The 27079-nt window shown below is 60.7% G+C and overlaps 1 protein-coding gene across 1 annotated transcript; it reads right to left on the bottom strand.

The window, feature by feature from the left end:
* Positions 1-868: 868 nt before the first annotated feature.
* On the bottom strand, positions 869-27072 carry FOXN4 (forkhead box N4). The gene is made up of 10 exons (XM_004470195.4): positions 26986-27072; positions 26086-26174; positions 11851-11996; positions 9560-9684; positions 9342-9455; positions 8923-9050; positions 8354-8450; positions 7087-7294; positions 4526-4918; positions 869-1190 (listed from the first exon to the last, which is right to left on the bottom strand). The coding sequence occupies exons 2-10, from the start codon at positions 26169-26171 to the stop codon at positions 931-933; spliced, it is 1557 nt and encodes a 518-aa protein (XP_004470252.1). The 5' UTR covers positions 26172-26174; positions 26986-27072; the 3' UTR covers positions 869-930.
* Between the last annotated feature and the right edge of the window lie 7 nt (positions 27073-27079).

The raw sequence follows: 27079 nt of genomic DNA on the forward strand, positions 1-27079 counted from the left end.
GATCAAATTCTACGCGGTTCACAGCTTGATTTCTTTCCATCAGGGGGTGTCTTAAATCACAGCACAGAAAGCCCCCTCCCACCTCCTCATTCCCGTTCATTGTACTCTTTAAAGTCCCAAACCACGGCACCTCCCTTCTTGGGGACACATGGAAAGAGTTCTGAATTCTGACTGAATAGTTAGAAAAATATCTGGTCTCTCATTTTTAAAAAAATTGGCCGTTTCACAGTATCAAAAGTGCTCGTTGGTCCTAAAAAGGCTGCAAAGAGATGATGCACCAGTTAGAGGCGTGATTCGCGGATAATTTCGGAGCTAGGGGTGCCGGGATGCGGGAGAGGGCGCCGTGGGCTGGGTGTGCAGAGGTGGTGTGGATGGGCCAGAATAAATATAAATAAATTTACAAACTAGAACAGTGACGCAGGATCTACCCTATGAAGTGCTACCACGCTACCACAGGGAGAAACGGGGCAGGTGGCCCGCGTTTCCGAGGCCTAAGAGAAGGTCTGCGGGCCTGCAGCTCCCCTCCGACCTCAGGGGCTGGAGGCTGGAGGCTAACCGTTCATCCACTGATCCCCAGTTCCCAGAATAAATTAAAGGACCTCCCTGGGCCAGGCGTTTCCAGGGCCACGCGTCCCGGCCATGAAGCTGGTTGAAGGAACCCCGTTCCTGAGCGTGGTCAGGCCGGGCGCCTGGAGGTCTGGGAGGAGCGTGGGTGAGTGGGGGTCCGTGCTGGGTGTCCACTCTTGCTGCCACCCCGGCTCGGGGAGGGGTCCAGCGGTGTCGTGGGGAGGCATGGGAGAGGGAAGGGCGTCCCTGGCCGGCCAGCGGCCCCCTGAGGGCTCAGGAGAGCGGGAGGGCACGGGGCCTGCCCTCCGGCCACAGCCCGCCCCCGCCCAGGCCCGCGCCGTCCCGGGCCCCGGGGTGCCCAGCTCACAGCAAGGCGATGGGCTTGTTCCCGGGGGCGCCCAGGTACTGCGCCGAGGAGGGGGTGGCCGAGACGGCCACGCTGTCCGGAGCCGAGTAGGCGGCGTAGAGGCCCGTCACCTGCAAGTCGGAGAAGGACTGGTCGCTGCCGCCGGACGCGGGCGTCAGGCCCGAGGCCCCCAGGTCGCAGTCGAGTGGGGAGTCTCCGAAGGCGGCCAGCGTGTCCAGGCTGAAGCCCTCATCCTTCATCTCCTCCCACAGGTTCCCTTCCGGAGACAGAGGACTTCAGGTGAGCGGGGGGCGCTGGGAGAGCTGGGGGGAGCGGCGGGAGCCAGAGGAGCTGGGGGCCTGGGGGAGCTGGGGGAGCTGGGGGAGCTGGGGAGCTGGGGGAGCCGGGGGAGCCGGGGGGGCTGGGGAGCTGGGGGAGCCGGGGGAGCCGGGGGGGCTGGGGGAGCTGGGGGAGCTGGGGGGGCTGGGGGCCTGGGGGAGCTGGGGGAGCTGGGGGAGCTGGGGGGCTGGGGGAGCTGGGGGCCCTGGGGGAGCTGGGGGGGCTGGGGGCCTGGGGGAGCTGGGGGGGCTGGGGGAGCTGGGGGGGCTGGGGGAGCCGGGGGAGCCGGGGGGGCTGGGGGAGCCAGGGGAGCTGGGGTGGCTGGGGCCCTGGGGGAGCTGGGGGGGCTGGGGGCCCTGGGGGAGCTGGGGGAGCTGGGGGCCCTGGGGGGGCTGGGGGCCCTGGGGGAGCTGGGGGGGCTGGGGGCCCTGGGGGAGCTGGGGGAGCTGGGGGCCTGGGGGAGCTGGGGGGGCTGGGGGAGCTGGGGGGGCTGGGGGCCTGGGGGAGCTGGGGGGGCTGGGGGGGCTGGGGGAGCTGGGGGGCTGGGGGAGCTGGGGGAGCTGGGGGAGCTGGGGGGCTGGGGGAGCTGGGGGAGCTGGGGGGGCTGGGGGCCTGGGGGAGCTGGGGGGCTGGGGGGGCTGGGGGCCTGGGGGAGCTGGGGGGGCTGGGGGCCTGGGGGAGCTGGGGGGGCTGGGGGAGCTGGGGGAGCTGGGGGGTCTGGAGGCCTGGGGGATCTGGGGGGGCTGGGGGAGCTGGGGGCGCTGGGGGAGCTGGGGGAGCTGGGGGGGCTGGGGGCCTGGGGGAGCTGGGGGGGCTGGGGGCCTGGGGGAGCTGGGGGGGCTGGGGGAGCTGGGGGAGCTGGGGGGTCTGGAGGCCTGGGGGATCTGGGGGTCTGGGGGAGCTGGGGGCCCTGGGGGAGCTGGGGGAGCTGGGGGCCCTGGGGGAGCTGGGGGCCTGGGGGAGCTGGGGGAGCTGGGGGCCCTGGGGGAGCTGGGGGGGCTGGGGGCCTGGGGGAGCTGGGGGGGCTGGGGCCCTGGGGGAGCTGGGGGAGCTGGGGCCCTGGGGGAGCTGGGGGAGCTGGGGCCCTGGGGGAGCTGGGGGAGTTGGGGGGGCTGGGGGCCTGGGGGAGCTGGGGGGGCTGGGGGCCTGGGGGAGCTGGGGGCCCTGGGGGAGCTGGGGGGGCTGGGGGCCTGGGGGAGCTGGGGGGGCTGGGGGAGCTGGGGGAGCTGGGGGAGCTGGGGGCCTGGGGGAGCTGGGGGAGCTGGGGGAGCTGGGGGAGCTGGGGGGGCTGGGGGAGCTGGGGCAGCTGGGGCAGCTGGGGGGCTGGGGGAGCTGGGGGAGCGGCTTCACGGCCAGCAGACCCGCTGTTTGCAAACTAAGGAGGGGGAAGACAGCGTGTGCAGGGTTAAGGGCACAGGCTGCAGAGGAGGACAGAGGGGCAAGCTAAAGTGCCAGCCCCCATCCTCCCCTTCCTCCCGAGTGCACTTGGGAAGGCAATTCTGAAGCAGGCTAGTGAGACAGGGAATCAACAGATGGATCTGGAACCTGGCAGAGCGTCCACGTGGACATCAGTCACCCCCAAGATGCTGCTGGAGGACCCGCACCCCCAGGATTCTGCTACCTACAACAAAGCCTTCTTCCTGGGAGCCAGGAAAAGCCCCGGATGTTCCCCAAGGACTTATCATTGGGCCTCATGGGGGATTGATGGGTGGGGTGATCAATCAAAACAGCAAACAGCTGGAACCCCTCCCTGCCATTAGCGAAGCAGTGGGATAATTAATATTTTATAAAGCAGACCACGAGGCCTGCGCGCTCTCGCCCTGCTCTCCTGCCTCTGGACCTGTTCCTGCCCTCTGCACGCTGCTCTCGCAATTTTTCCTCTGCCACTTGGCCGTGCAAGTAAATCTGGGCATTTAAAACCTATAATGGGGAATTGTAGTCTGCAAATCAACACTCTTTATCCCTTTTCACCCCCTTCCTCTCCACCTGGGACCCCTGCTCTTATTTCCTCCATTTCTCTTCCCTCCCTACTTAAATAAATTACTGGCCTAATTCACCCGGCGTGCTCTTGAAATTCATTTCTGCAGCATAAGTCAAGAACCCAGATAAAATCTGGTAACACTTCCACCTCTGACAACTGGCCTCCTAGGGCCGTGGCAAGCATCAAAACAAGAGGATGGGCCCAGAACGCGGCCCTCGTTCCGCAGCATCATCGTGGTTGGAGCCAGTGGGACAAAACAATGCTTTCTCATTGTTCTAACGACATGATAACCCCGGGAGAGAGGCAGGGAGGCTGGACTATCCCCTGCCACCTGGGAGCCCCTGCTGACTCGTCCTTTCCCTCGCTGGATAGGGAGCTGAGAGCACGGGGTGTCTCTTCCATTGGCTGGTGCACAGTAGGTGCACAGGTGTTGCTGAACAGGTGAGTCCTGAGCCTTGTCTGAAACCTCAACTTCCCCTGCTCATTCATTCATTTACTCGCCTCGCCTTCAGTGAGCAGGACCGCACGGCAGTGGGTCAGTGGGGACCTGGCACGCGGCTGGCCCAAGTGAGCCAAAGCTGCTGACCATGAAAAGTCCGAGGCTGGACAGTCCTGGGTTTAAAACCCAGCTCTGCCACTTACTAGCAACCCCGGGCCGGCGCCATCCCTTCTCTGCCTCAATTTTCTCATCAGCAGAATGGGGATAGGAAACGGCAGCAGCCTCACAGGACTGCCGCCGAGGGGTGAAATGCGATGATGCCTATACAGTGCTCGGTATGGTGCCAGACATACAGCGAGCGCTCATTCAGTGCTTCAATTCGCCACCATTAGGGGGTCTGGAAGTGTTTGTTGCAGTGAGAAGGCTGAATGCAGACCATCCTCCTACCCTGTGCCCGCCCCATCTCCTTGCCCCGCCCATCTCTTGCCCCGCCCCGTCCCCTTGCCCCGCCCATCCCCTTGCCCCGCCCCATCCCCTTGCCCCGCCCCATCTCCTTGCCCCGCCCCATCCCCTTGCCCCGCCCCGTCTCCTTGCCCCGCCCCGTCCCCTTGCCCTGCCCATCCCTTGCCCCGCCCCATCTCCTTGCCCCGCCCTGTCCCCTTGCCCCGCCCCGTCCCCTTGCCCCGCCCATCCCTTGCCCCGCCGCGTCTCCTTGCCCCGCCCCATCCCCTTGTCCCGCCCATCCCTTGCCCCGCCCCATCCCCTTGCCCCGCCCCGTCTCCTTGCCCCGCCCCGTCTCCTTGCACCCCCGCCCCGTCTTTCCACTCCCATCGCCCCCCTCCCCCAGCCTCACCCTGCAGGGCAAAGTCCATGATGCTGGGGTCCAGGGCGTCCACCTCCGGGTTCATGTCGGTGGTGATGTTGATGAAGTCCACGGGCGCCCTTCCCGCGGCGGGGCGGGGGCGCGGCCCGGGGCTCAGGTCGGGCAGCGCGTGCAGGGGCGGGGTCTGGGCTGGGGCGGGGGAGTCTGGAGCAAGATGCGCCTGGGGCTGGACCTGGTGGTGCAGGGGGACTGCCTGCAGGGACAGGGTCATCAGCGGCTGGGCTGGGAGCTGGGAGCCGGCCAGGCAGCTGTGGGCCATGGCCACCGTGGTGGCGTGGGTCAGCACAGGGGCCTCGGGCTCCCCCAGTTTGCCAGGGCGCCGACAGCTCTCCGGCCGGTCCGAGATCAGCTTGTCCAGCTCCTCTGTGGGCAGGTAGAAGTCACTCAGAACCCACCCCCATTTAGTTATCGGGTCCCACCCTCACCTGGGTGCCAGTCTCAGCATTACCACCTGTGCAACCTTAGCAAGCCTCTTAGACTCTCTGACCCTCAGTCTCTTCATCTATGAGATTTATTAATGTGAAGGTTCCTAGCCACTCCATTGCTATTAAAGAGACATTAAAAAGTGTTGCTGTGGGAAAGCAGATTTGGCCCAATGGATAGGGCATCCGCCTACCACGTGGGAGGTCTGCGGTTCAAACCCTAGGCCTCCTTGACCCATGTGGAACTGGCCCATGTGCAGTGCTCATGCATGCAAGGAGTGCCCTGCCACGCAGGGGTGTCCCCCGTGTAGGTGAGCCCCACACGCAAAGAGTGCGTCCCGGAAGGAGAGCTGCCCAGTGTGAAAGAAAGTGCAGCCTGCCCAGGAGTGGTGCCCCACACACGGAGAGCTGACACAACAAGATGACACAACAAAAAGAAACACAGATTCCCGGTGCCACTGATAAGGATAGAAGTGGTCACAGTAGAACACACAGCGAATGGACACAGAGCAGACAACAACAACTTGGGGGGGGGGAGGGTGAGGAAGGGGAGAGAAATAAAAAATAAATCTTTAAAAAAGTGTTGCTGTGGGTTAAAAAGTGGTTCCCTCTTAACACAGCAGGATATAAGCAAGTAAAGCCTGAAATTGCTCTTAAATTACTTTTGGTTGTTGGCTTATACCATTGAACATGACTTTACGAATGGACCATTAGGGTGCCAAGATCTATGTAGGTTACACCCATTTTATAAACCAGGCCACTTAATATCTGGAAAGCAGAATGACTTGCCCAAGATCTCACATCAGGCTGTTTCTGGGTGACCCTCGATCTCCAGCCAGACCCCAGGGCTCTGTGTGGGGCGGGTGCCGCATGCTGCCACCTCAGCCGAGGGCCAGGTTGTCCCTGCTCGGTCCTTCCACCCGCCTCGTGGAACTGCTCATCTCAGAGCCTCACCCCCACCCAGCCTCGAGCGTGACGGCCTCCAGCAGGCCGGGTGGGGCGATGCCGGGCAGGCGTGGATCAGCCTTCTGTCCGCGTTCCCCCTCCACGTGTCCCTTGCATGGCCCTCCTTCCTCACATGCCTCGATGATAAATAAAAGATGCCATTTTCCCCCCTAATTATACAAGTAATTCATGAACAAGGTACAAGATTTGGAAACTACAGTAACATGAAAGAATATAAAAAGTACCAGTGGGCTGTCCCCTAACAGTAAAGATTTTCGTGTGTTTCCTGCCAGAGTTTCTCTCTCTCTTTCTACATATATATATATGTAGAAAGAAATTGCGTAGCTCTGTGTGTATCTATATTTATAGACACGTGTATATACATATATATCTACATACATTAATAAAATTGTGACCATGCTGCATCTATTAACTCATAACCTGCCTTGGATCATTTATCTTACTGGGTGAATGTCTTTATATTCCAAAAATATTTTCCAGTATTTGTTCATCTCTAATACCTGTATGGTCTGCCATTACATTTACCCAGACAATCTCCTATTGTGGAATATCTATATTGCTTTCGATTTTTCACTATTAGCATAATTTTGTGATGAATAACTTTGCCCACAAAAGCTTCTGCTCAAATCCTTGGTTATTTCCTGAGTGAGAGTTGCCACAAGTCAACTAATCAGAGACAAATAATTGGGTAGAATTTGCAGGCTCTTGGTATATTACTCTGCCTCAAAAAGCCTGACAACTTACATTCCCCCCACGGGTGTGCAAGGCTGCGCGTTTCCCCGTGTCCCAGCCCGCACTGGGTGTTGTTATTTCATTGCTTTAAAATCTCTGCCAGGGAGCAGATGTAGCTCAGTGGTTGAGTGCCCGCTTCCCATGTATGAGGTCCCAGGTTCAAAACCCGGTACCTCCTAAAAAAAATTTTTTTTTCTGCCAGTGTGGGAGGAAAGAATGTTATCCGTGGCAGCTGAGTTTGCATTTCCTCGTGGGAGACTAGGGATCACCGGCGAGATTTAGCGGCGTTTCGCGTGGCTCTGGCCGGGGCCCTAGGTGCTGCCCTGGCTCGGGCCGGCCGGGGAGCGCACGGCCCGCAGGGGCGCTTGGCCCGACGCCGGGTCTCCCGCCGCCCGGGGCGCAGGGCCTCACCCGGGTTGGCCATGCTGCGGCGGATGGCAGCCAGGTCCTTCGTCTTCCACTTCTGCATCTCCTCCTCCATCTTGTCGATGCGCGCCAGGTTCAGCGCCCACAGGCAGCCCTTGCGCGAGGAGCCGCTCGTCTTGTTCTCCACCTTCTCGAAGCACTTGTTGAGAGACAGGTTGTGCCGCACTGAGTTCTTCCAGCCGTCGGGAGCCGTCTGTGGAGAAGAGACGGCGCTCGGGGGGAAGCCAGTTGGAGAGAGGCCCCTCAAGAGCTCCGCGGAGCCCTCTACCTCCCCCAGGGGCCCTGGAACTCAGAGGCTGACAGGGGCAGGGTGAAAAAAGTGGCAGGGGTAGAGTGGACAGTGAACCACGCTCTCCCTGAGTTGGGGAGACAAGAGAGCGCGGTGGGGACTGTGGCAAACTGGAGGGCTCATGTCCTAATGAAAGGGGCAGCTGCTAGTCAGCTCCAGCCAATCGATACAGGAGTGAGGGCCGGGGCTGTCAGCTCTTACCCGCTCTTTCTCTGCCTCTCAGGAAACAAGCAAGTGAGAATGATGCTCACTGGCCGTTAGCATCACAGATAACTGGTCAAGTATATTTAAAAAGGACATTAAAAATGCAGATCGTTTTAAACTCAGACTTTCTTGTTGGGTGACCAGATATTGCAAGGCAATCCTGCCCTAGTGTCTCATACACACAGACCATTGTGCTGCAATATTTCTGCTAAGGTCACTGTCTAAGCCGGGGACCGGCCACCCAGCACCCGCTGACCTTCCGAGCACTCACCCACTCCTCTTTTTGCCTCGATGCTAACAAGCACAACACTACTAGTGCTGACCACGTGCCAGGAGCTGCCAGGCCCTTTGCATGGAGATTCCTCACTAACTTTGCCAGATGGGTATTATTCTCCCCATCCGACAGGTGAGGCTACCGAGGCTCAGAGACCTGAAGGACTGTGGTTTTCACTATTTGTTCTCCTGAGCCTGTGCTGAATAACTAATCTAGTCTTTCTGCCCTTTGACCCCTGGGATGCCTGGTGAGCTCCTCTTCATCCGTCAGAGCCCAGCTCAAATGTTCCCTTCTCCTTCCGGACGTCTGTGGCCTCCTTTGTCTGTGAGTGCACACGTGCACGTGTTCTTACTACCAGTTCTGCAGACATAACTGGTGGGGCGGGAAAGTGACCCACTCGGGCCTGGGGTCAGCCGTGGGTGCCGGCGGCACTAGGGAGAGGCCAGGGTGGCCGCGGCCTTCTGCACCCTGGCCCGGGCCCTGACCTTGAAGTAGGGGAAGTGCTCCTTCATGAAGCTGTAGATCTCGCTCACAGGCAGGCTGCCCGTCTCGCTGTTTTTCAGGGCCATGGCGATCAGACAGCTGGGGACAAGAGGCAGGGCAGGCGGGCAGGGAGGGGCTCAGGAGGACGGCCCGAGGCCCCCTCTGCCGGGAAGTCTGCCCCCCACCCACCCCATGTTAGCTCTCGATGCCCGTTCCTGTCCCAACGTCTTTCCCACTCCCTAACCACCTCGTCGGTATGGAGGTGAGAAATCTTATCTTTTCCTCTTTAGCTCCTCCCCATAATTAATATTTACTATCTATGGGGCAGGCTCAGAGAGGCCAAGCCACTTCCCCAAGGTCACACAGCTCGTGAGTGATGGCGCTTGGGCAACAAGCATCGACTGTCCAAGGGACCCCTGAGAGCAGGTCCCACCTGGGGGTTCCCCACTCCCCAAAACCTCCCCCTTGGGAAGTCTGGGTGCCCGTCCCTAACCATCTGAGACATCCTAAAAGCAGCCCCCCGCCCTCGCCTCCCCAGGTCCCCTGCCGCCCGGCGCGGCCCTGGCCTCACCTGTACGAGTAGATGGGCTTGGGGTAGTGTCTGGGGCGCAGCTCCTGAGATGAATGCACAGCCATGCGGGGCTGGGGGTAGGGAGGCCGCGCCCCAAATGGGGAGCCGTACAGGCCCACAGGGGGGCACTGCCCCAAGCAGAGGCAGGGCCAGGGCGGCAGAGAGAGAGCAGGTGAGAGGGCGTGAGCTACTCCCCGGAACCCCCGCCCCGTCTCAAAACGCTCAGCGTAGCTTTACAGCCGCAGGAAACAATCTTGTCCCCCCATGGCAGGAGTTTGGGGGGACACAGAATGGCCCCAGTGACACGGGCATGGTGGGGAACGCTATCCCCACGTTCCAGGAGGAGTCAGCTGAGGCTCGGAGAAGTCCCTGGTCCACCCAAGCCTCTAAGTCTGGGGCTCCCCCCAAGACCCCGGTACCTGCTGGGCGCCTGGGGGGAGCGGGAACTGCGCCTGGGGGGCAGGTGAATACAGCTGTGGCGGCGCCCGCAGGCCTGGTGAGAGCTGGCCCCCCAGGGGGAGCTGGCTCATGTGCTGAGGCCGGGAGAGGAGGAGACAGAGGGTCAGGGTGAGAGCGGGTGCCTCCCAGCCCTGGGGGACAGCCCCCCTCCCTCTCCAGCCCCTGTGGTGGCACTTACACTGGCTCCGTGGCTGGCCATGGGGCTCAGGCCCAGCGCACCTGGGGGGCCCATGCCGGTCGGCCCGTGGGGCAGAGCACCTGGGGCAGCTCCTACGGGCAGGTCGGCCACCCCGATCACGGCACCTGCAGGAGAGAAACAGATGCCGCGGGGCTGGAGGGCTGGGGATGGGAGCCGAGGCAGCCTGCTCCCCGAACATCCCCAGGCGGGGGAGGCACCCCAAACCCTCAGGACCAGGCACGTAGTAGGAGCTTGGAGAAGCACCTGCCTGAGGTGCAGAGTGGGGCTCTTACCAGCTGTGTAACCTTGGGCCAGCCTCAGTTTCCCCATCTGTACAACGGGGCTCATGATATCACCTACTTAGAAAGCTGTGAGGGTTAAATGAGATAATGCCTATCATGTTGCCAGGCAAATTGATGATAATGCAGTAAATGTGAGCCAGTCATGATGATGATGATGATGATGTAATATCTCGGTTCCTGTCCTTCATGGAGCTGAAACATGAATTCATTGTTCGTCTTTCCTCCTCAAAAACATCTCGTGACTCTCCAGTGCCTCCAGGTTTTGGTGCAAATACCTCCGTGCCTCCTTTTCCCTTCCCCAAGCCCTGCTCTCCCGCCAAGGATTAGTTCCGGAATAGCAGATGTAGCACCCCTTCTGTGCCAGGCCTGTGGCAGACATGGTTAATCCATCACAGAGCCTCACAGCCCCTACCTGGTTTTAGGCAGCCACCTCTGATCAAGCAAAGGTGACCAGCGAAATGATCCTGCCTTAGGGCCACCTTTTCAGGGAAGGCTTCCAGATCCCTCGGCTCTCGCATGAGTCCTGCTGCCACCGGGGCTTGTCCTTTCTGCCTTGCCCTGATTTCCTCGTCCCATTCTCTCTCACCAGACTGTCGGCAGCCTGAGAACTGGGACCATGATCATGCCTTACACAGCTCTGTGCTCTGAACACCTGGACGGTGACAGACACACAGGAGGCACCTGGCAAACCCAGGGGAGGAGGAAGGACCGCAGCCCCGGCCCGGCTTCCTTACTTCATAGTTACCATTTACTGAGCACCTACTGTATAGGAAGTGCTTTCCACACTGAATCCCGACAGCTCCCTATGGAGGCTCTTCTGTCCTTTTACTGCCAATAGGGAAACAGGCCACAAAAGAAGGCACGTGGTCAAGGTCACACCGCTGCCCCTTGGGGGCTTAGAGCAGGGGTCAGCAAACCACAGCCATTGAATGAAATCTGGCCCTCAGCCTGTTTTTGTAAATAAAGTTTTATTGGCAAACAGCCACACCCATTTATTTGCATATTGCTTTGGGGCTTCAATAGCTAAGTCAAGTAGTTTCACAAAGACTGTTTGGCCCACGTTGCCTAAAATATTTACTACCTGGCTTTCTGCAGAGAAAGGTTGCCAACCCCTGCTAGAAATGTTTTGGCCAAGAACAATTTATCCAAAGAAAGAAATACTCCGAGGTGCTAATCTTTTAATGCACCACAGTGATTGTTGTTTTGCTTTGCTTTGCTTCAACACTTTCAGCACTTGCTAGGACTGCAACTAGCTGCTATTTCTTGAGCACCTACTGTGTGCCAGGCCCTGTGCTCAGAGCCTGGCCTATGTTATCTTGGACTCTCGAGATCAGGGGGTCAACACATTTTTTTTTGAGGCAGGGGATTAAACCTGGGACCTCATATATGGGAAGCCAGCACTCAATCACTGAGCCACATCGGCTCCCCTGAGTTGGTTTTTCGTTTGTTTTCCTTGTTGTTTGTTCCTTTTTTTTAGGAGGCATCAGAAACTGAACCCAGAACCTCCCATGTGGGAGGCAGGCACTCAACTGTTTGAGCCACATCTGTTCCCCAACACCCCTTCTATATAAAGGGCCAGGTAGCAAAAACTTTAGACTTTGCGAACCATGTATGGTTTCTGTCTCATATTTGGTTTTTTCTACAACCCTTTAAAAATGTAAAAACCATTAGTAATTCCTAGGCCATACAAAATGGGCCGTGGGCTGGATTTGGCCAAATTCCAAGATGCACCAGGGTAGGAGCAGGTTTGTCTTTACTCTCCATTGAGGCCTCGGCCCTCCCTGGGCCCAGCACACCATAAATGCTTGTTGAGTAACTGCAGGCACCAGATCCTCTGAGGAAAAATCTGACCTTTTCACAGATGCAGAAACAGAGGCCCAGAGAGGTGGAGTGACCTGGCCGTGGCCACACAGCGGGCGGGCTTCAGCGCTGGGAGTCCACCCCACCCCCACATCACCCCCGCCCTGCCCCACCCTGCTCTGAGCCTACCTGGGTGCGAGGGTGGCCCACCGGGGCCCCCCAGGTCCACGCGGCCACTCGCCATCTGCTGCAGCCGCGGCACGTCCACGGCCGTGAGCCACGACAGTGACTGCAGGTCCCCGGGAAGGTCGTCATCGTGGGCGGCGGCCAGGAGCCTGCTGGGAGGGGTGGGGAGCGAGGGCGGGCGGGGAGCTCGGCTGGCTCCAGGGGTCTCCCCCTGCCTCTGCAGTCGCCCCCTTAGCCCCTCACCTCCCCAGGCCACCCCGGCCCGCTGCCCTGCCCAGCCCCAGGCCGGGCCTGGGCACCTGGTCCCAGGACCCTCCCCTGGCAGCCAGACCACACGTCCTCAGCTCATCCATCCATCCATCCATCCATCCATCCATCCATCCATTCAGCACGTCTCACTAAGCACCTCCCACAAAAATTACCAACGCTCGGTTTTATTGAGCATTACTCCGCGCCAAGCAGCACGCCAAGTCCTTCACGCTCCCAGCTGCTCTATGGGGCAGGTGTCGTTACTGCTCCCATTTTACAGATGGGGAAACTGAGGCACAACAGGCTTAGCAGGAGCTGCGTGGGGGCCTGAGAAGCTGTGAGAGGAGAATCAGACCTGGGGACAACACCACGCGGAGTGGGCAGCCTTGCGGCCAGGGTCCCCGAGTCCACTGCGGGTCCGCGGCTGCGGGCCCAGCGCCGATTCCTACCGCGCTGTCGTGGGTGCTGTGGCCGCGCGGGACAGGGAACGCTGCAGCCGGAAGCCAGGCAGCGGCGCCCCGAGCCTGCGTTCCCCAGGGCCCCCGGGCAGCCCCCAGAGGTTCCAATTAGGACCCCTGCCTGCCACCCCTCGACAGAGTCACAAGCAAAAGAGCCGCTTTCCCCGAAGGCCAGGGAAGGGCTGCCCAAGAGGCTGCGGGCAGGCACCACGAGCCGGGGCAGGCGCGCCTCCTCGGGGATCCCCGGGCACCGGGCACCCCGCCCGCATCGCGGCCACCGCGTGTTGGCCCCAGATCCTGCCACGTCCGTCCTCTCGCAGGTCAGGGACTTTCTGGCTTGTTGCCAGGAGACCCACGGTCCAAACACCAAGCTCCAGTTTCAGAAACAGGTGTGTCGGGGCCTCCTCGAGAGGGCGGGGGTGTGCGCTGTGCGTGCGAGCGTGCGACCGAGCGGCCGGGGTCTCCCGTGCATGTCCCAGGGCCCCCCGCCTCCTTCCACCTGCTCGGCCTCCTCGGGCTCGCTCTCTCCTCCCCCTGCCTGCCCCCACCTCCCTCCACCGCTCCTGCGCCCTCGTCCTCCTTCCTTGTGTTTTAGGGCCACAATTAGCGTTGCCATGGCCACCGCTGCTCAGCAAGGCCGGGCTGGGCCCTGGCCCCCGAAGCTGGCATCAGGTGACTGCCCGGCTGCCCCGGCGATTGGCTGCCTCGGAGGAAAACAGGGTCTGGAAAACGATTTGAAAACCCGGCCGGCCCGTGGCGCCGCCGGCAATTGGCCCGGCTGCCGGCCCCCGCGGGCCTTTGCGCCGCCAACGACTGTTGCCCCGTGGCACGTGGCCCCCATTGTCCCGGGGTCTCGCGCGATTGTTTCTGCTGCCCTCTGGCTGCCACCCTGTGGCCCCCTCGTAACTCATCTGGCCCAGCGACAGCCTCGTCCCTGCCTGGAAGCTGCCATCTGTTCTCTCGGGCCCAGGAGACCGGGGACGGGGCCGAGGGGCAGGGCGACAAGCCACCCGCTGCTGGGGTTGCTCGGTCACCCCCCGGCAAGCCCCCGTCTGGGGGCCGGGCCGGTCACACCCCCACGGCCGGTTAGCCCACCTTCCGGTGTCGAGTGGGGCGAGCCCCACACCTGCTCATGCACCTGCCGTAGCTCCCCACTGCCCTCCCCACTCTGCCTGGAGCTGGATCGGCAGGGAGGAGCCCCTGCTGGCAGGCCTCTCCCGGGGGAGGTGCCCGCCAGAGGCCCCTGGGTGGGTGGGGTCTTGTAAACGAGCCAGGGTTCCGCTCGCATCTGTGGAGCAGACGCACCGGGGGGCGAATCCGATGGGCTGTCCACGTGGCGGCCAAGAGCGCGCGCTCTGGGCCCAGCCAGACCTGGGCTGGTACCCCGCTCTCCACTTACCCGCGTGCCCTTGGCCAAGTGACTTACCTTTCTGAGCCTCACTTTCTCATCTGTTAAACGGGGATAATAACATTTCTGCTCTCAGAGGGCATGGTGCGAATCAAACACGGTACCAGGAAAAGCGCTTGGAAGAGAGCCTGGCGCTCAGGGTGAACGTGACAGGCATATTTAGCTGCTGTGACTATTGATGTTAATATCGGCCGTCCCCATCTGTGGAGGCTTTGGGCTCTGGCATGAGACTGACCGCTGCTACCACCATCAGCCGCTTCCGTTATTGGGCACTTCCTGTATGCCATGCCCTGGGCTAGGTGCCAAGCCCATTTTAGAGATGGAGAAACTGAGACCCCAGTTAGTAGCTTAAATGCTCTGAGCCTCAGTTTCCCCTTAGAGTGAGGATTCCCTACAGGAATGTGTGTCAAGGGCTTAGCACCCAGCTGCCAAGCTGAGCGCCGAGCAGGGGCTGGGCCTCTCCTTCTCGTCCCTTTACTTTCCCTCCTGTTGTTTGTGAGCCGCCGTCTGGCTCCCGTTACCTTCCGTCCCGTTTCTTCTCCACGGGCCAGCAGCATGCACCCTCCCGCGCCCAGGCAAGGGCCGCCCCGCCCGTCCCGCCCCCACGCCTTCGCCTTCGTTCTCCCCACCGCCAGGACGGGGGCTCATTTCAGATGGCCTTCCGGCAGCCTCTTAAGTCTGGGGGTCCCGGGACATTGCTTCACCCCACCCCTCCTCTGACCTCAGCGAAACTGAGATTAAGGGAAGGAAACAGTTTGCTCCCAGCACCGAAGTCCAAACAGAACGGGGGGTGGGCAGGGGCTCCCGCGGCACTCCTTCCACCCAGGAGACGCCTCCTCCTCCAGGAAGCCTTAGCCACCCAGACCCCACAGCAAGCACCCCTCTGCGCCGTGCTCCTCCCACGCCGTGCCAGGGCCAGCGCGTCCTGTGCCCTCCCTGCCCTCGGCCTGCCTCTGGGCTCAAGAGGGCTGGCCCTGAGCCCCACGTCGCCCATGGGCCCCCACACGGGGGCTGCCCCATTTTAAACGCCCACTTAGTCGGCTGACACGGGCTGACCCCGAGCCGCCAACCCTGCGAGGCTGGGGGTGGCAATGTTTGTCCTGCCCAGCCCCTTTAGAATGCACAGGACCGTCCCTCGTCCCTTTCAGTCCTTGTGACAAAACCAGGAGGGAGACAGGGAGCAGCGAGTCCCACTTTACAGATGGGGACACTGAGGCCAGACGGGTCAAAGCAAAATCTGACTTTGTGTGTGAGTGAGATGGGCAGGACTCGAACCCGGGTCTGTCTGCTCCAATAAATGGTTCCTGCCGCCCCTTGGCAGGGAGCCCCACGGCCCCTGCCCTGAGTCTGGATTCTCCATGGAGGCCACACAGACCAGCTTCTCCCAGGCAGCAGGTTAAAATGCAGAGTCCGGGGCCGGCCCAGGTCCTGGAATCCAGGCCCCGGGCTGTGTATTTTAGTCCCCCACGAGGCTGGCTGAGCCGGGCAGGTCAGCTCAGGTCCCCGAGCCTGCATCCCCCAGGCGGGGGCGGGACCCCAACGGGCCCAGGCCCCGGCCCCAGCCCCTCCTTCTGCGGGGCCGGCGGCCCATTCTGGGGGTGCGGCGCCCGCAGAGCTCCTCGCTGCCTTGGGTTTCCCAGGGGGGCTTGGCCCTCCCTCCTGCCCACCCCCGAGCCAGCGCATCCTCTCCAGGGCGCCGGACGGCCGAGGGGCCCTGCACCGGGAGTCCCGCCTGCGCCCTGCTGCCTCGCGGCGCCCCTCGTGGGCATTTGGGCCCACGGGGGGCCCGGGACGGGCGAAGTGGGAGGGTCTTGTCCCCTCAGCCTGGGGCCTGGAAGATCTCCATCCCCTGCTTCTCCACAGGGACACGCAAAGCCCGCCCTCCCCAAGATGTCCTCGGGGACCCTAGCGTCGCAGTCGCCGGCACCACCTTTCAGACGACGTGTCCTGCAGGGCCCTGGGCAGCTGTGCCTCTCGGTTCAGCATCGCTTCCGGCTTCCCAGTCACAGCCCCTTAGAAGGAAACTTAACCCCCAGCCTCAGTTTCCCCACCTGTAAAATGGGCACCTAAACCACACAGCCCCTAGGACCGGCGTGCCACGCGGGGGTCGGGCGGCTTTGAGAACCGTCCCGCTGCACCCCGCACCCCAGCCTGTGAGGGCCTGGGGTCGTTCCCCGGGGTGGGCGGGAGGGGGCCCGCTCTCAGCCTGCTCAGGGCTCCCCCGCCGGCACAGAGCTGGGCGCTGGCAGTTCAGACGCAAAGGCAAGGGGGTGCCCTCTTGCTCCGGTTCTCTTCGGTCTCCGGGTGAGGAGAGAATCCTGGCCCTCTCACCCCGGACCACCCGTGTCGCTGGTGGTCCCAGCGGAGGCAGCGCCAAGAAGAGTTGAAAAGACCTGCCCCCCGAGCCCCCCGACGCCCCCCGCGCCCTCCACTCTCTCCCCAGCCCCCAGCTCACCCGTCCACCCCCCAGCTCTCTCCCTCCGGGTTTCCCTGTCCCTGTGACCGTGCCTCTGTGCGCCAAGGGGCTCCGTGACAAAGCCCCGGCCCCAGCCCTCCCCGCGCGGGTCACACCAGATGTGCCCCAGAGCTCCCCGGGCCCCGTTTCCTCGGCCGCAGAACAGAGCTAACAAACGACGGGCTTAGGAAGGGTCCGTCCTCTCTGCTCTCCCTTCTCTCTCTGACGTCATGTCCAGGGACCCCCGGTCTCCCACAGACCCTCTCCAGCCCACCCGCCATCAGCCCCCTCCTGGTATCAACCGTGGCCCCGGCGCCCGGGCTGCCCATGAAACGCCGAGTCAGGCGTTCTGGGATTGAGGCCTGGGCACCGGCAGTTCACGCCCCTCCAGGTGAGGCTAGCACCTCTGGTGCTGGGGAGCCACGCTCCCCTCGCCTGCTGGCTCAGGAGACCCTGAGCTCTACAGGCACCGTAAACCTTGGGTGGGATCGAACATTAGCCCCACCTCTCAAATGTGCCTTCCTCTGTGCTTCCGTACCTTCTGTTCCCTCCCAGAGAACACTGTTCCTTCTTTTCCCTCTCTGGACCCCTCAAGGTCTTCCCATCTGAGCCCCCATTTCTCTGAGCCTCAGGAAGTACCCTGGTGGGACACAAGCCTAGCTTACATCTTGGGAGTCCTAAGGGTCTGGTGGGACAGGGCCAAGGCTGGGGCTGAGTCTCCCAACGGGTGCAGGTGATTCCATGTGACCTTGATCATGACGTGTGGACCCTCACACTTCCTGAAGAGTCAGGCTCCCAGTACTCAGCACAGGGCTGGGCACACAGGAGGCACTTAATACGTGCTCACGGATTGAACAAACGAGCAAACAGACCCAGCTTTCCAAATGGCGGATGCCCACTTCCCCGAGGCCAGCCAGGGGCAAAAGGCCCAGCTGTCCCCTGTGGACATGGCTTGGATGGCCGAGCCCCTGTGCGTGCCCCACCCTGAGCTAAAGCCAGGCAGGTGTGGCAATAGTCACCACCTTCCCATTTGTCAGATGAGGGACACTGAGACCAAGGAGGGGCAAGCCTGTCTCTGGCCGCCCAGCCAGGGAGCAGCGGTGCCAGGACTCCACCTCCAGATGCTGGGCTGGTGACTGCCCCATTGCCCTGTCTCCCTGCCCTTCGAGGAATGGCTGAAGAAATGTGCCCTGAGAAGTCTAGAAAACCCTAGCCCTGTACCATCCAATGTGGCAGCCATGAGCCGCATGTGGCTGTTTACGTTTAAATTCCTTAAATAAAGTGACAGATTCCGTTCCCAGGTCACACTGGGCACATTTCAAGTGCTCAGTGGCCACTCATGGTTTGTGGCTACTGCATTGGACCATGCAGATGTGGGACATTCCAGCACCAGGACAGAAAGTTCTAGTAGATGGCACTGGTCTGGAACACCCTTTTCAATCTGGGTGGAAAATCTGAGGTGTTTTTAGATTGCCTTAAAACTGGAAAGTTGATTTAGGTTTGAAAAGGTATGTCATTAATTTCATATACTTTAGAGTTTTAACAATGTTTCATTTTAAAAGACCCCTCCTCCCGCCCCCTCCCAGGAGGAAGTTACAGTGAGGGGCTCTGTAACACTGGGGGCAGTGGACTAAGACAGCTCGCAAAGTAGTGAGCTCCCCATCCCAGGAGCATTCAAGCAGGAGTTGAGTAGATGACCTGTCAGGCCCCGGTTAGATGGAAGATAAGCCCAGTCAACCTCAAGTTCTCTTTTGTGGCAAAGATCCCACACTTCATGGGAGAAGTCTGCCGCTAAATCCCTGGTTGCATTTCCAAAGTTCCGTGATCCTGGCAAGCCCTTTCCCCACCCCAGGCCTCAGTTTCCCTACCTGTAAAGTAGCAGGGGCAGAGCAGAGGCCCCTCGGGGCCCCACCAGGGCTAGAGCACCAGGGGGGCAGAAGCACGCGCTGGCAAGGCGCAGGGTGAGCCCCGAGGCCGGCGGAGCCGCATCTGGGCTCCTCCCGGCTGTGTGGCCTGAGACCAGGGACCTGACAGCCCTGGGCTCAGTTTCCCCGTTATAAGATTGGGGGGGGGGTGCCAATAGCCTCCACCGCAACCCGGCTGTTAGGAATATAATAATTAACAGCCCCCTGAAGGCCCAGGTCAGATGAAACTCCTTCTGCTGAAAAAGCAGGTGAAACTGTTAAAGGGTCTCCAGGGTGACACGTCCTTCCCAAACCAAGTGGGCAGCCTGTCGCCATCAGAGTCCTCACCGGTGAAGGGCGAGCTTTTGGGCCAAAAAATAATAATACTAATAATCCGAAGCCCCCCGATTCGCTTTCTGAATTCCCTCATTTGCCAGCAGCCCCCTCTGCCCACGCAGCGGCTCGGTCCTCGGAGCGCAGCCTCGCCCGCCTCTTCCCTCTGCGACACGCGCGGGGGCACCGTCCTCCCTTTACGGCTAGGAAAGGAGCGGGCGGGCCGGGCGCTCGCCCCGTCCAAAGCCAGCAGCCTCCCGGCTCAGGGCCTCATCCGGGCAAGGCTGCCCTGGGGACCGGGGGACCGGGGAGGCGGGCAGCCCACCTCTGCTGGGAAGCGAGGGGGGATCCCATTCTGAAGGGGTCAGTGCCTGGAGCGCCCGAGAGGAAAAGCAAACCGTGGGTGGGCGCCCGGGCTGCCCGGGGAAAACCGACATCAGAAAACTCCCCTCCCATCACGGCTGCGCTAACCTGGGCGCTGTTTCCCAGGTCCTCCCACCTGCCCGTGGGTCCTTCTGGGTTTTGCTCAGCAGGTTCTGGGCCCATCGGAGAGCCCAGCCCCGCTGTAACAGCCCATTCCAAGCCCCTTCCAGCCAGGGATCCCCGGCTCTCCGCGAGGCATTACGGGCGTGGGCTCTGGGGCCGGGGTTCGAATTCTGCTCCAGCCACTTAGTGGCTGGGCCTTGTCTGCGGTCATCCACTCCCCCGAGTCTCAGTTTGCTCATCTGTAAAATGGGGGCGGGGACGCCCTGACGCAGCTCCAGGCCAGAGCGCGGTGGGTGGCGTTATTGTAAACTCGCTCTGGAGGGTGCAGAGTCAGCACGACGAGGGCGCTGCCTCCCTAAGCGTTTGCTTCATTCCGCAAATATTCCCCGACCTCCTACTGAGTGCCCGGCCTGGCTGCGGGCAGCCCAGGGAGAGAGCTTTCTCATCGGCCTGAGAACCAGCGCAGGCTGGTTGTCCCTCCCTGCCCAGCTGCCCGCCAGCCTTTCCAGGTGCCAGCTCCTCCGGACAGCCTGAGGGGCGGCTACTTGCCACGCCCATTTCACAGAGGGGCTGGTCGAGGCCCAGTGGGGTAGGATGAACCGGGGACACACGTCAGCCCCCAGCCCCCACTTTGGCTTGGCCAGTTCCGCTGAAATAAATCCAGCTGTGGGCAGGAAGGGCAAACCATCCTTACACCATTTTCAGAAGGAACGGGTTGCTGGGTGTCCCCAGGCAGTGACGACAGGGGCTCTGGGCAGGGGGTCCCGTGGTGGCTGTGGGCATTGGGGTCCACCCCAAGCTGACCGGGGGGCCGGCCTGCCCAACTAGAATGAACAGCGTCTTGACCTAATTAGCCATGCTGTTCAAGAAATGGAGGATGAGCCAGCGGAGGGGGTACTGGAGGGGGGGGCCCGGGGAGAGCCTGGTGCCAGCCCTGGCTCCATGCCCAGCGGGGCAGGTTGGGAGATGACGCTCGCCTTTTGAGCCTCAGTTTCCTCATGTGCCGCCTAGAGGTGATAACAGGACCTGGCTCTTGGTTCAGGACAGGTAAACCCCAGGAACAGCAGAGTGCAGTGGCTGGCGCAGGTAGGCACCAGAGAAGTGCTTGCAGAATGCACAGATTCAACACCCAGCAGCAGAGCGACCTTTTAAAAGGGACATCAGACCCTGTCTTTAAAATCCACCAGGGAATAAGCTTCAAGCTCCTCCCCGTGATCTGGCCTCTGTCCAACTCTTTCCCCTCTTCTTGTGCCCCTGCACTAGCAAACCTGCCCATCTTTCAGATCCACAGACATTCCAAGTTCTCACCTACCTTAAGGCCTTAGCACATGCTGTTCCCTCTGCCGGGAATGTTGTTCCATGCACTCAGTGCACAGCTGGCTCCTTCTCCTGCTTCTGGTCCCAGGCTAAATGCCCTCCCTGGCCACCCCTGCCCCCATGGTCCTTCTCTATCCAGAGCTGTTCCCCACCCCTGTGGAACCTTTCGCAGTTTGCAAATGAGGTATTCATATATACATGTTTCCAGACTTTCTGTTCTAGGAGGGCCAGGTCTCTATTTTGTTTAGCACCCAGTGTAGGGCATGGTACCCCGTGGGCACTTACTACACACCAGCAGGAGGAGGAAAGGGAGGGAGGCCCCACCAGCCCAGCCCCCGCATAGCTCGCATTACCAAGCTTTGTCCATTTCCTGCCCAGCTTAGATGCTGCCTCCCCCAGGAAGCCCTCCTGGACCAGCCCTGCCCCTCCCAGTCTTTCCCTCCTCGGGAAGCTTAGTGCCCTTAGTGGGTGGTTAAAGCAGCAGTGTAGGCTGCTCTAATCACCCATTCTTTTTATTCCAGGGTCTGGTCTTCTCCACCCCGCCTCCCAACCTTCTAGACTCTAAGCTCCTGGGGGACAGAGAGGACTGGCCTTACACCTCATCACGGGCCCAGCGCGACCAGCTCGGGCTTTCACCGGACAGGTATTCGCCCACCAAGGTGACGCGCCCGCCCTGGCCAACGCCCTGGCGGCATTTCCAGGCCCTACCCAGGCTCGCACGTGTGTGCGGGCGTCCGTTTCTCCGGGGGATATCTGCCTCCACACTTGAAATTCCGAGCCCACATTTGACGGGTTCTTTTGTACCTTTGGATTCTCAAAGCCCATCTCAACCCTTCTGACCTTGAGCAAGACGTGCTGCCTCGCTGCCTCTGTTTCCCCACCTGGGAAATGGAGTAACAATAGCGATTCCTGCCCCAGGGGCAGGTGGGAGGGAAAGCTCAGGCTCCTACAGCGCCCAGCACGCAGCAGGGGTCACGTCACGTGTCTTGCTGCGGCTCGCTCCTCTGCCCTGCTTCGTCCCGGGGGCGGGCGGGTCCCTGCACGTGTCGTCCCTGGAGGATTAGATCTCCCTCCCCGCCAGTCAGAGGCACCTGCTGTCCTACCTGGGACGGCCCCTTCACCCTGATGACAACGAGGAGGTTTCCCTTTCAAGATGTGGCTAGGAAGAAACGGTCCCACCACCATGAGCGGTGCTCGCTTCCAACTTCATCTTTACCCACAAGAGGGATGAAGCATTTCGAGGAGGCGTTTATCTAGCTGACGTATCTTTTGCAATACCTTTTGTAACCGTTGACAGGAAAAAGAAAATCAAATGCAACTCTGCAAGCTCAGAATGCCCCAGCTGCGCCAAGAGGGAGCGGGACGTGAAACGACGTGAGGAGGAACTGGGAGAAGGAAATCTTCCCTTCTACGACACGGGCCGGCTGCGGACCTGGTGTGTGTGTGTGCCCTGGGCCTGGAAGCACCAGACCCCGGGGACGGCTGGACCCCAGGAGGCTGCTCTCCCTTCCCTGCCCACCAGTACCTGCCAAGCCGCCCCGCCGACCTGGGAGGTGGAGGCGTAGAAAAACGCCGGGCTGATCAGCGCCCTGACAGATGCCAGGCCACAAGGAGGGTACGACTGACGGGTGCGGCCTCTGATATTGGGGTAAGCCAGCCCACATGAGGCCTCTGATATTGGGGTAAGCCAGCCCACATGAGGCCTCTGATATTGGGGTAAGCCAGCCCACATGAGGCTCAGCTCGGGGCTCCGGATGGGAAACAGGTGGTGCCGCCCCCTCCCCATCCCAGGGCAGGGGACCTCCCTGCATCCCCGTGACACGTCAATTTTCACGTGCTATTTATCCATCCATCGGCCCCTGAAATGTTTACTACCTACCAGGTGCCCGGCTCTATGGTTCAGAGGGGAGAAAATCATGATCCCAAGAGGGGAAGGGCCGGGCCAAGGTCAGCTCACTTCCGAGAGGGAGGACTGAGGGGTGGGGACGTGAACCCCGGCACAGGCCAGCAAGGACGGCTCGGCTCGCAGCCCCGGGCAGGAGGAGAGGCTCCGGGCAGCCAGAAGCCTCCTGCCCTCGGCCTTCAGCCTCCCAGTGCAGAAAACGAGCTGATGGACTTGACCTCTAAAGAAGTTCCAAGCGTGACCGGCAGTTAAAACCTGCCGTTCCGCCCCTTCTCGCAGGCCTGCCTTGGGACAGGTGGCACCTCAGTGCCTCAGTGGCCTTGTCTGGAAGCCACTTGCGGGGTGCTGCGGTGAAGGGGACGATGCACTTTAAGCTGAGCCGGGGCCTGGCGCACGGGCGGCGCTGGAGCACTGTCGCGGTCAGCGCCTGGAAGCGGGGACGCCGCGCCCGGCCCTGGCGCCGCGGGGGAGGCGCTGGCCCGTGATGAGCCTGGCCCTGTTCGTCGTCCGCCCCGGGGGGTCGGGGCTGGGGAAGACGCTGCCCATTTGTCTGCGCCCCGCTGGCCGCGGACTCTCAGGGCTCCCCGGGGACAGGGAGCCGCCTCCAGCTGCCGCCCTCGCAGCGCGACCATTGAAAGTTAACGGCCAAAGCGGCCCCAGGGGACGCACGGCAGCCGCTACAGGGGGATGGGGGTGGGGGGCTGCGCGGGAGCGGGGGAGGGGGGCGCCTGGACCAGCCGCCCGAGGGGTCCTTGGAGCAGTTCTCTGGAGCCCTGGGACAGCGAGTAAGAAGCCCATAAACCTCCTGAGCTATTATCCAGAGAGAAAAAATGGGAGTGGTTGGAGGCTGGGAGTTTACTGCAAAACCATAAAAGCTCCCCTGCCGGGAGAGGGCTGAGAAAGGGCGGTGGTCCTGGCCCCGCCGGCCGCCTTGCCCAGCGAGGTGCAGAATTTCCCTACAACCTGCGAGCTCGGTTCTTCCATTGCTGCATTTCACCGACAAAGAAACAGAGGCTCAGAGAAGGGCGGCGACTTGTCTGGGGTCACACAGCTGTGAGATGGTGGAGCAGCTCATTCTGCCCCCGCACCCGAGCTTGGCACAGGCTGCGTCCCCATTTTATGCCTTACTGCCCGCGTCATCTTGTTGAGCCGTTGAACCTGGCTGAGCCTCGGTTTCCTCACTTGTCAGATGGGTGCCACCTTCGTGGGGGGGGGTTGTGGGGATCTGATTCATGCTGGGAGCCTGGCGTGGGGCACGGCAGATAGGAAAGGGCTAAGAAGCCACCAGCTGCTGCTATTATTATTATTACTGTTATTTTATTCTGTCTTCTGGATACTCTCTTGGCCTCAGTTTCTCCATCCATAGAATGGGGCTGGGCTAGTTGATGCCCCGCTAAGGGCTTTCCAGTTCTGAGGTTGGAATACGCTTCTTGTTCAATACAAGGAAACAGTGCTGGATGGAGCCCACGTGACTAGGAAACGTTTGCGCCAGGCTGGGCACCCCAGGCGAGGCCGGGGTGCAGGACCCAGAACGGCAAGTACCCAGGCCTGCCCCACCCCCTGCAGCTGATGCACGAATGGGCTAGCTCACCAGACCCCAGGAAGCTCTCGCCCTGCCCTGCCTTGTTTCCCCAGAGGGGAAATGGCCCGGTGCCCCTTTGTGAGCTGAGGGGCTGAGCACCCAGGGCTCTGAGTCCCATCCTGTTGGGTGGCACCTCGGGCATCTGGATTTTCACCCCATCTCCCCTGCTTCTACACACACCCACACACGCACACACACACATATACACACGCACACACGCACACACACACATACACACACCCACACACGCACTCAACAAACGCCCTCCTCCACAGACCCCTTCCTTTGCAGAGAACTTGATACACTCTTGAATACGATTCAGTAGGAACAACAGCAACTGCAAGTTAGGTGTCCCCGGCTTTTCCCCCTTCATTCACTTCCTCTTCCCAGCAATCACGCGAGGGGCATGCCCTCAGCACGCCCAATTTTAAAGATCAGGACACCAAAGCAGGTCTGGTGCCCTGTCCCTAGCTGGATTTTGAATCCACAGCTCTCTTAGCGCCGACTCGCCCGCTCCCGGGGATTTTGTGGGGTGCTAAGGGGGCAGCACTGGGAGCCCGGGAGTCCTCCAGCCAGCCTGGCGGAGAGCAGCCCCGCGCGGGCTTCCCCGGGCAGGGGCCTCCAGGGCACACTGAGCCCCGGGACAGCCAGGCACTTGCAGTTTCCTTATCTAACCGGCGGTAGCTTTTGTTACCCACACTGTGCAGGCCAAGAGACGAAAGCTCAGAGGTGAGACCGCCCAGAGCCACTCAGCTGGCCAGTGGCACAGTCAGAGGTTGGCATTTGGTCTCCATAACAACTCCATGCAGCGGGGCCTGCACCTTACCCCGTTTTACAGGTGAGGAAACCGAGCCTCCGAGAGCTCCCCGCGGCCGGAGGAGCTGGGGTTGTTAAGTGACTCCACAGCCCCTGCTCTTCTCCCGGTGCTTCCCCACCCACCAGCAATTATTCAATGCTTTGGGTGCTGGGAGGAAGCCCAGAGGTCCCGGCTGCCTCGTCGTGGGAAGGGAGGGGGCCTGGCGCTCAGTAGGTGCTCAGCACAAATGCCTGTTTGAACCTGTGCTCTCGCTGGGACCTCGGAAGGCAGCCTCCAGGCCCCTCGGCTCTCCCTGTAATCGGGGGCCGCTGGTGAGCCCTGGTGCAAGCGGAGGGACAGACAGGGCCCTGGGCAAACAGAGCTGATCTGAAGTGACAGCCCGCTCTTCCCAGGCCAGCCGGGGTCCTGTCCCCACTCCACAATCTGGGCTGCGCCCCCCCTCCACCCACCGGCACGGGGCTGGCCTTGGGGGCGGGGCCCTGCAAACCAGGTCAGGCCTCCACGGGACACGGGACACGAGAGAGAGAGACGTTTGCAGGGGACTCCAGGTCCTTCCTTTACCTCCTCCTCCTTCCTAGTCACTCTGACCTAGAACAAAGCCCCTTCACCTCTCTTGGCCTCAGTTTCCCCTTCTGTAAAATGGGGCTGGACTAGTTGACCCCCCTCCAAGGGCCTTTCCAGTTCTGAGGTCTGAAAACAAAAAGAAGAGGGGCTCTGAGGACACTGCCCCCCGACTCGTACCTTGCTTCACCCTGTTTCAGGAAAAGAATTTTTTGCTATCAGTCCCTACCTAATTTTCTCTTCCAACACATGAAACCTAGAAGAGACCATAAGAACATCTTGTTCAACTGCATCATTTAACCGATGAAGAAATGAGGCCCAGAGAGGGAAAGGGGCTTGCTAAAAGTCACACAGCCAGGCCAAGAACCTAAGAGTTCTGAATCACAACTTTCCCAAACATCCCTGGAGGACTGAAGCCAGCTGTCCTCAGGAAAATTTGGGGGGGCGGGACGCATTTCTTGGAGCCCCCTTGGCTGTTGTTGTCATCTCAACAGTCACCAGGCTCTAACGGAGGGGACCTCCCCTGGAGGGGACGAGGGGCTGCAGGTAGTCAGCAGCCACACTGCTCCAGATCACAAGCCCAGACACCCTGAGAGACCAACTGTGAAATAGAGACCTTCTGGCTCTCCTGCAAAATCACAGAATTTAACGTTACAGTAGTTCTTAGGCAGTTGCAGAAACCATAACAGCTCATAAACACTTTAAACAATTAAAAAAAAAATATATATATATATATATATATGTCGTCATTGCCGCAGCCCTCACCTGTGCTCCTGTGGAGAGGAATGGTGATTTTGCCCTACGTTTCGAATAATTCCTGACATTATGGATGAGGTGTCACTTTCTATCATCTCCTTGGAGAAAGACAAGCAGAAAACAAAACGCCCATCAGCGGCAACACAGACAGGGCAGAAACCCGCGTTTTCCCACAATTCAGAAGGACGCAGTACAAAACTCTAAAATAACACTTAAAAAAGAATGGGGGGGGTGGGGAGGGGGAACCACCCTAGAGGATTTCTGGGCATCGTAGGTTACTTTCCCAGGGCAATTCTACAGGGCTTTAGCAGGTGACAAATGAAGAGAAGGGAAGGGAATTCCAGGTTCTTTGGAATTAATGGGGGAAAGGCAGGGAGAAAACTCTAGAATGCAAAGGTCAAGCCTTGAAAGATGTGGACTCGCAAAAACAGGACTCAGAAAAACTGTATTCCCTTCCAAGCCTTGTATATTCCACCACAGTTCAGTTATGACCACTATGAACATACAAAATAAACAGGAAGGGGCAGCTGGGTGCGTGGTGTCTGTTTCTCTGTGGGAGCCAATATTCCCACTTGCCAAGGGGTAATGCCCGCAGGGCCACTGCCCTGGCCATGCCTTCAGAAGTGCCACTTGCCCTCGCTGGAAAACCAAGTCAACACACACACCCCAACACACACGCAGAGCCTGGAAAAAAAGCTTCAAGCGTCTCTAAGCTTCTCAGATTCCAAGCCTGAAACGAACATAGAAACCCACCCGAGACTCTCAGTTCCGCCCCAAACCCATTCATGGATTCCGGGGATGGAGAAAAGGGGAGCCGAGGGGGGGCCCCGCACCGTGGGTCTCTGCGCAGGAGACTCAGGGCGGGACCCTGCCCGGGAGGAGGGCCGAGGCAGACCCTCAAGGCGGTACCTGGAGCCGATCCTCGCGGGGCCGCGGCTGCGAGGCTCCCGGGCGGGCGGGGTCCGGAGGGGGGCTGCCTCGCGCTCACCCCTCGCGTCCCGCA

Source organism: Dasypus novemcinctus, chromosome 19 (genome assembly GCF_030445035.2).
Source record: "Dasypus novemcinctus isolate mDasNov1 chromosome 19, mDasNov1.1.hap2, whole genome shotgun sequence".
Taxonomy (NCBI): Eukaryota; Metazoa; Chordata; class Mammalia; order Cingulata; family Dasypodidae; genus Dasypus; species Dasypus novemcinctus.